The 7,500-nt window shown below is 42.0% G+C and overlaps 1 protein-coding gene across 1 annotated transcript in view; it reads left to right on the forward strand.

Annotated features, from left to right (window-relative positions):
• LOC143287506 (uncharacterized) overlaps positions 1–7,500 on the forward strand; it is a 146,028-nt gene that overhangs the window by 54,254 nt on the left and 84,274 nt on the right. The window contains exon 2 of the mRNA XM_076595540.1: positions 2,619–2,699. Within this exon, the coding sequence (XP_076451655.1) occupies positions 2,619–2,699 (81 nt within the window). The remainder of the gene's footprint in view (positions 1–2,618; positions 2,700–7,500) is intronic.

Consider the following 7,500-nt stretch of genomic DNA (forward strand, 5'->3'; position numbering starts at 1 on the left):
GGGGTGGAGTGAAGAAAGAGAGGAGAGTGAGGCAGGGAGTGGGGTGGAGTGAAGAAAGAGAGGAGAGTGAGGCAGGGAGTGGGGTGGAGTGAAGAAAGAGAGGGAGACAGAGAGGAGAGTGAGGCAGGGAGTGGGATGAAGAAAGAGAGGGAGACAGAGAGGAGAGTGAGGCAGGGAGTGGGATGAAGAAAGAGAGGGAGACAGAGAGGAGAGCGAGGCAGGGAGTGGGGTGGAGTGAAGAAAGAGAGGGAGAAAGAGAGGAGAGTGAGGCAGGGAGTGGGGTGGAGTGAAGAAAGAGAGGAGAGTGAGGCAGGGAGTGGGGTGGAGTGAAGAAAGAGAGGAGAGTGAGGCAGGGAGTGGGGTGGAGTGAAGAAAGAGAGGGAGACAGAGAGGAGAGTGAGGCAGGGAGTGGGGTGGAGTGAAGAAAGAGAGGGAGAAAGAGAGGAGAGTGAGGCAGGGAGTGGGGTGGAGTGAAGAAAGAGAGGGAGACAGAGAGGAGAGCGAGGCAGGGAGTGGGATGGGGTGAGGAAATAGAGGGAGACAGAGAGGAGAGATTTAGAGGTGGGGGGATGGGCAATGCAGATCTGTCATGACACATAATTCCAGCTTGACTCAAGAGAGAAACACAAGAGGCACAGAGAACATAACTTATTTATGGTGATGGAGGGGGAATTGTGGGGGTGGGGAGGTGTTGAGGGGTGTGTGGGGGACGGGGGGGGGGGGGGGGGGCAGAAAGGAAGAATCTGACATGGAATGGTTGTGTCCCATTGTGTGATAAGAACCAGAGACATTTTTGCCTCACCTGTGCAAACACACAGCAAGCAAGCCTGAAGTTTCTCTCTCTCTCTCTCTCTCACTCACTCCCCTCTCTCTCTCTCTCGCTCTCTCTTGCTCCCCCCCCCTCTCGCTCCCCCCTCTCTCTCACTCCCCCCTCTCTGTCTCTCTCATCCTGTCTCTCCCTCCATCCAGCCCTCTCTCTCCCGCCCCTTTATCTGTTTCTGTCTCAGTGACTCTGTCTCCCTTTTCCTCACTCCCTCTCCCTCTTCCTCTCCCCCCCCCCCCCCCCCCCCCCCCTCCCCTACTCTCTCTCTCTTTTCTCTTGTTGCATCTGTCACTCTCTACCTTCCCATTTCTGTTTCTAAGGAAAAGGAAGCTTTGACCTTGGCACTGTCTGCTATAACCATCTCCACCATGGAAATAAGATTGAAATTAAAACTGAAACTTTTTCTTTTATTGAGGGAAAAGGAATGATTGGTTTGTTTTCATACCACCCTTGTAAAGAAAATCTGTGAATTAGTCTTGGGGGGGTGGGGGGAGTAAATACATACACAAACACAAGAGAGAGAGAGAGGGCTCTGTGATGGAAAGGTGTAAACAGAGAGAACATATCAAAGCTGAAGCAGCCTGTGTGTGCATATATGTTTGTGTTTAATGATATGCATGCACACACACACACACACATATTGATGAGCTGTCTTGGACTGGAATGAATGTCATGTTCACACACACACACACACACACACACACACACACACACACACACACACATTCACCCGTAGACACACATATATACACAAACACATGCACATAAGCACATGCACTGCACATACTCACTCACCAGCACACACATTCATGCACTGGCATGCATCTGTGCACATTCTGAAAACAAAAATAGTATGGAAAATGTTTATGATGTATAATGTGAGGCATTATTTGACAGTATATCATTTTAGTGGTTCACATTTCTTGTGAGATTGTTCTGCTGCATTTCAGTTTTGAATAATACTTATTTCATTTGAAAGAAATGAAACATGAGTCACATGTGCCAGTATGTAATTTCACAGTGTAAAGTTGTGAGGTATGTGTTGCAGTACAGATCATCTATGTGCGAGTGTAAACGTGTGAGGTGTGTGTGTTGCAGTGCATTGGATCATTTTGGTGTCAGTGTATAAAGGTTTAAAGGTGTGTGTGTGTGTGTGTGTGTGTGTGTGTGTGTTGCAGTGCAGCATATAATCGGTGCATGAATGTATAATGAAGCAATGTGTGTGTTGCAGTATATAGAATCATGTGTGTGCAAGTGTGTTAAGGTTTAAAAATGTGTGTGTTGCAGTACTTCAGATCATCAGTGTATTAGGGTGTAAAGGTGTGATGTGTGTGTTACAGTACATCAGATCATCAGTGTATCAGTGTATAAAGGTGTGAGGTATGTGTGTGTTGCAGTACATCAGATCATCAGTGTATCAGTGTATAAAGGTGTGAGGTATGTGTGTGTTACAGTACATCAGATCATCAGTGTATCAGCGTATAAAGGTGTGAGGTATATGTGCGTTGCAGTACATCAGATCATCAGTGTATAAAGGTGTGAGGTATGTGTGTTGCAGTACATCAGATCATCAGTGTATAAAGGTGTGAGGTATGTGTGTTGCAGTACATCAGATCATCAGTGTATAAAGGTGTGAGGTATGTGTGTTGCAGTACATCAGATCATCAGTGTATAAAGGTGTGAGGTATGTGTGTTGCAGTACATCAGATCATCAGTGTATAAAGGTGTGAGGTATGTGTGTGTTGCAGTACATCAGATCATCAGTGTATAAAGGTGTGAGGTATGTGTGTTGCAGTACATCGGGTCATTTTCGGTGACGGGGGCTGACGAGGAGGCTCGAACCAGACAGGTGGAGACACAGCTGGAGTCCCTGAGGGTAACTATAGCCTCTCATACCTCTCTCTTCATCTTTAAGAGGTTTTTTTTGGGGGGGGAGGGGGCGGGGGGTTGGGGGGGGGGTTGTTTGTTTGTTTTGTTTTTAAGTTTGTTATTTTATTATTTATTTATTTATTCATTCATTTATTTATTTTTTTAGGAAGCAGCCTTTGGTAAACTCATCTCACACACCTCTCACTTGTCTCCCTTTGATGTTTGGGGTTTTGTTGTTTTTTCTCTGTGTGTGTGTGTGTGTGCGTGTGTTTGTGTGTGTGCGTATGTGTGTGTGTGTGTGTTTTTAAAACTTTTTTTTGTGGTGGTGTCTTTTTTATATACTTTTACAGGCAGCATGTTGTGAGTTATTTATTTACTGCTTTCATCCAGTCTTTTTGATCTTTTTATATCAGTTCTTCAGTTCACTGTTTCCCTTTCTTTCTATGTTTCTGTCTGTCTGTCAGGCGGTCAGTCTGTCTGTCTGTCTGTCTGTCTCTCTCTCTCTCTGTGTATTGGTCTATCTGTCTGTCTCTGTTTCAGTCTCTTAGTTTCTCAGTCTGTGTCTTTGTCAGCCTCTTTTTCTGTCTTTCTTTCTTGTTTTGTTGTGTACAGTTCTCAGTTCTTTGTGTGTGTGTGTGTGTGTGTGTGTGTGTGTGTGTGTGTGTGTGTGTGTGTGTGTGTGTGTTGTGTACAGTTCTCAGTTCTCTGTGTGTGTGTGTGTGTGTGTGTGTGTGTGTTCTTGTCTCTTACATTAACTTTGTTAAGTTTCCTTTATCATTGTTGTTGTTATATATTATATCAGCTTGTTCACTCATTCATTTGCAGTGTGGAATGGCAAATTGAGTGTATATCTTGAAAGTATGATGAGAGTACTTTCTGCACACACACACACACACACACACACACACACACACACACACACACACACACACACACATATTAATACTGCCAGATATCCCCAACCACCCCCTGCCCCCACCCCCTTTCCCTGCAACCTTTACATGAATATCCCAAGTTGAATTACTTTCTGGATTTGTTTTGAGGTGGTGTAGGGAGAAATACATCACACAGTCAGACCTCTCCGCTTCTTGCTGGCTTTAGTCCTCAGACAAAGCAGTGCAGATCTTTTTCAAGCCTTTATTCCTCAGACATGAAACAGAGAAGATCTTTTTCAAGCCTTTATTCCTCAGACATGAAACAGAGAAGATCTTTTTCAAGCCTTTATTCCTAAGACATAAAGCAATGCAGATCTTTTTAAAGCCTTTATTCCTCAGACATAAAGCAATGCAGATGTTTTTCAAGCCTTTATTCCTCAGACATGAAACAGAGAAGATCTTTTTCAAGCCTTTATTCCTAAGACATAAAGCAATGCAGATCTTTTTAAAGCCTTTATTCCTCAGACATGAAACAGAGAAGATCTTTTTCAAGCCTTTATTCCTAAGACATAAAGCAGTGCAGATGTTTTTCAAGCCTTTATTCCTCAGACATGAAACAGAGAAGATCTTTTTCAAGCCTTTATTCCTAAGACATAAAGCAATGCAGATCTTTTTAAAGCCTTTATTCCTCAGACATAAAGCAATGCAGATGTTTTTCAAGCCTTTATTCCTAAGACATGAAACAGAGAAGATCTTTTTCAAGCCTTTATTCCTAAGACATAAAGCAGTGCAGATGTTTTTCAGGCCTTTATTCCCAAGACATAAAGCAATGCAGATCTTTTTAAAGCCTTTATTCCTAAGACATAAAGCAATGCAGATCTTTTTAAAGCCTTTATTCCTAAGACATGAAGCAGTGCAGACCTTTTTAAAGCTTTTATTCCTAAGACATCAAGCAGAGATCCTTTTCAAGCCTTTAAAAGTTTATTCCCAAGACATGAAGCAGTGCAGATCTTTTTCAAGCCTTTATTCCTAAGACATAAAGCAGTGCAGATCTTTTTCAAGCCTTTATTCCTAAGACATAAAGCAGAGAAGATCTTTTTAAAGCCTTTATTCCGAAGACATAAAGCTGCAGATCTTTTTAAAGCCTTTATTCCTAAGACATAAAGCAGAGAAGATCTTTTTAAAGCCTTTATTCCTAAGACATAAAGCAGTGCAGATCTTTTTCAAGCCTTTATTCCTAAGACATAAAGCAGTGCAGATCTTTTTCAAGCCTGCCCTCCGCCGCCTCTGTGATGTTCTCATCCTCATGCAAGTCAGTAGAAAACGCTTCCATGTAAAAAAGAAAAAAGAAAAACAACAAAAAACGAGGTTGTAAAACAGGGCAAGGATTTGTTCCCGCTGACAACAAACAAGACTGGTCCAGAAAGAGGAGCAGAAATGAGCAAATGATACACGACAGTGATGTGTGTGTGTGTGTGTGTGTGTGTGTGTGTGTGTGTATGTGTGTGTGTGTGTGTGTGTGTGTGTGTTGTGGTGTGTGTGTGTGTGTGTGTGTTGTGGTGTGTGTGTGTGTGTGTGTGTGTGTGTGCGTGTGTGTGTTGTGGTGTGTATGTGTGTGTGTGTGTGTTGGTGTGTAGGGGTTTGGGTGGGTGATGTGTGTGTGTGTGTGTAGGGGGTTGGGTGGGTGTTGTGTTGTGTTGTATTGTGGCATGTGTGTGTGTGTGTTGTGTTGTGTTGTGGTGTGTGTGTGTATAGGGGGTTGGGTGGGTGATGTGTGTGTGTGTGTGTGTGTGTGTGTTTGTGTGTGTTGTGTGTGTGTGTGTAGGGGGTTGGGTGGGTGGTGTGTGTGTGTGTGTGTGTGTGTAGGGGATTGGGGTGGGCGGCTTATAAAACATCAGTCAGTCATGGAAAGAGAGTTGGTATGATGATTATCACACAGTGCTTTTTCTGGCTGAGCAGCCCCGGGGAGGGCAAGAAGGAGGAGGGGCAGGGGACAGAGTCACAGTGTGAGGACAGTGATGATAATAACAATAGTGACAGTGTTGATAATAATGATGATGATCATAATAACAATAATGATAATAACAATAGTGATAGTGTTGATGATAATGATGATGATGATGATGATCGTAATTACAATAATGATAATAACAATAGTGGTAGTGTTGATGATAATGATGATGATGATGATCGTAATTACAATAATGATAATAACAATAGTGGTAGTGTTGATGATAATGATGATGATCGTAATACAATAATGATAAGAACAATGATGTTAACAATGATAATAAATGATACTTACAATAATGATGATAATGCGTTAATGATAGTTACAATGAATGCGTTTATATACCACTGAATTTTGTACAGAGACAAATGAAAGCTTCCACATGCATGATTTTTTTTCCACAATAGTTAAACTTTCTTTTTTCTTTTCTTTTTTTTCTTTTTTTTTTCTTCTTTTTAAAATATTTTTTTACTGACAACACATGAATGTTTTGCATAAGTACACGCATATCATATGACAGGAGAAAAAAAGATACAATAAAATGGACTTCAGAAATAAACATAAACATCATAAAAAAAAACCCATAACCCCCCACCCCCCCCCCCCCCCTCCCCCCATCCTCCCATTCCCCAAATATATGGAAAACAAACACACCAAAAAAAACCCCAAAAAAACACACACATGAATAACTGATTATGAGGGATGAAAGACAAAAAAAACAGCAACTCATGTCTGGTGCCGTAGCCAGCTTGCTGCCAGCAGTATAAACCCCCCATCAATGAATATTGCATCACTGCATAGTGCGTGGCATCTGCGTCGTGGGTGGTGGTGGTTGTGCTGCAATGTTATGAAACAGTGCGTGTTGTAAGGAATCGTGTTTCAGTGTTTTGATATTTTCATGTGATGAAGTTGAGTCGGGTGTTTGATGTTGTTTTGATCTCCTTCCTTCTCTTTGTCTTATTATTACTTTTTATTAAGATTATGATAATAATAATGATACTACTACTACTACTCTTTAGTATCATTATATTACTATAAGTGGAGTGATGGCCTAGAGGTAACACGTCCGCCTAGGAAGTGAGAGAATCTGAGCATGCTGGTTTTAATTACGGCTCAGCCGCCTGTATTTTCTTTCCCTCCACTAGACCTTGAGTGGTGGTCTGGACACTAGTCATTCGGGTGAGATGATAAACTGAGGTCCCGTGTGCAGCATGCGCTTAGCGCACGTAAAACAACCCACGGCAAGAAAGGGATTGTTCCTGGCAAAATTCTGTAGGAATATCCACTTTGATAGGAAAAACAAAACAAAAAATGGGTGGCGCTGTAGTGTAGTGATGCACTCTCCCTGTGGAGAGCAGCCCAGATTTCACACAGAGAAATCTGTTCTGATAAAAAGAAATACAGATTATTATTATTATCATTATTTATTATCATTATGGTATTACACACACACACACTGTCTCTCTCTCTCTCTTTCTCTTTCTCTCTCTCTCTCTCTCTCTCTCTCTCTCTCTCTCAAAAAGCAACAAACCATCTCATCTTTTAGGAGTCTGTCTTTAAGCACTTTAGGCATCCTACTTCTTTGATGCAACCCCATGTCTCCCAATTCACTTTGCATGTATGAATGAGATGGGAGGGTGGGGGGGGGGGAGATTGGATAAAGAGAAAGAGAGAGTGGTCATGAGTGGTTGATGTAATTTGTAACTTTTTCTTCTTTCATATAAAGTGCCCTGAGCTCTTGGAGAGAAAGGTGACTGTACAAATGTACACTATCATCATGATTATCTTTTTCTTCTTTAGAAATCACTAAATGGTTCAAGCCTATTAAGAAATTACTATCAGACCAGGAAAACGTGAATTTTTTCACCTGCATGTGCACCTCCCTGCCACCTTCCACAGCACCACACACACACACACACACA

Source organism: Babylonia areolata, chromosome 11 (genome assembly GCF_041734735.1).
Source record: "Babylonia areolata isolate BAREFJ2019XMU chromosome 11, ASM4173473v1, whole genome shotgun sequence".
In the NCBI taxonomy this organism is placed as follows: domain Eukaryota; kingdom Metazoa; phylum Mollusca; class Gastropoda; order Neogastropoda; family Buccinidae; genus Babylonia; species Babylonia areolata.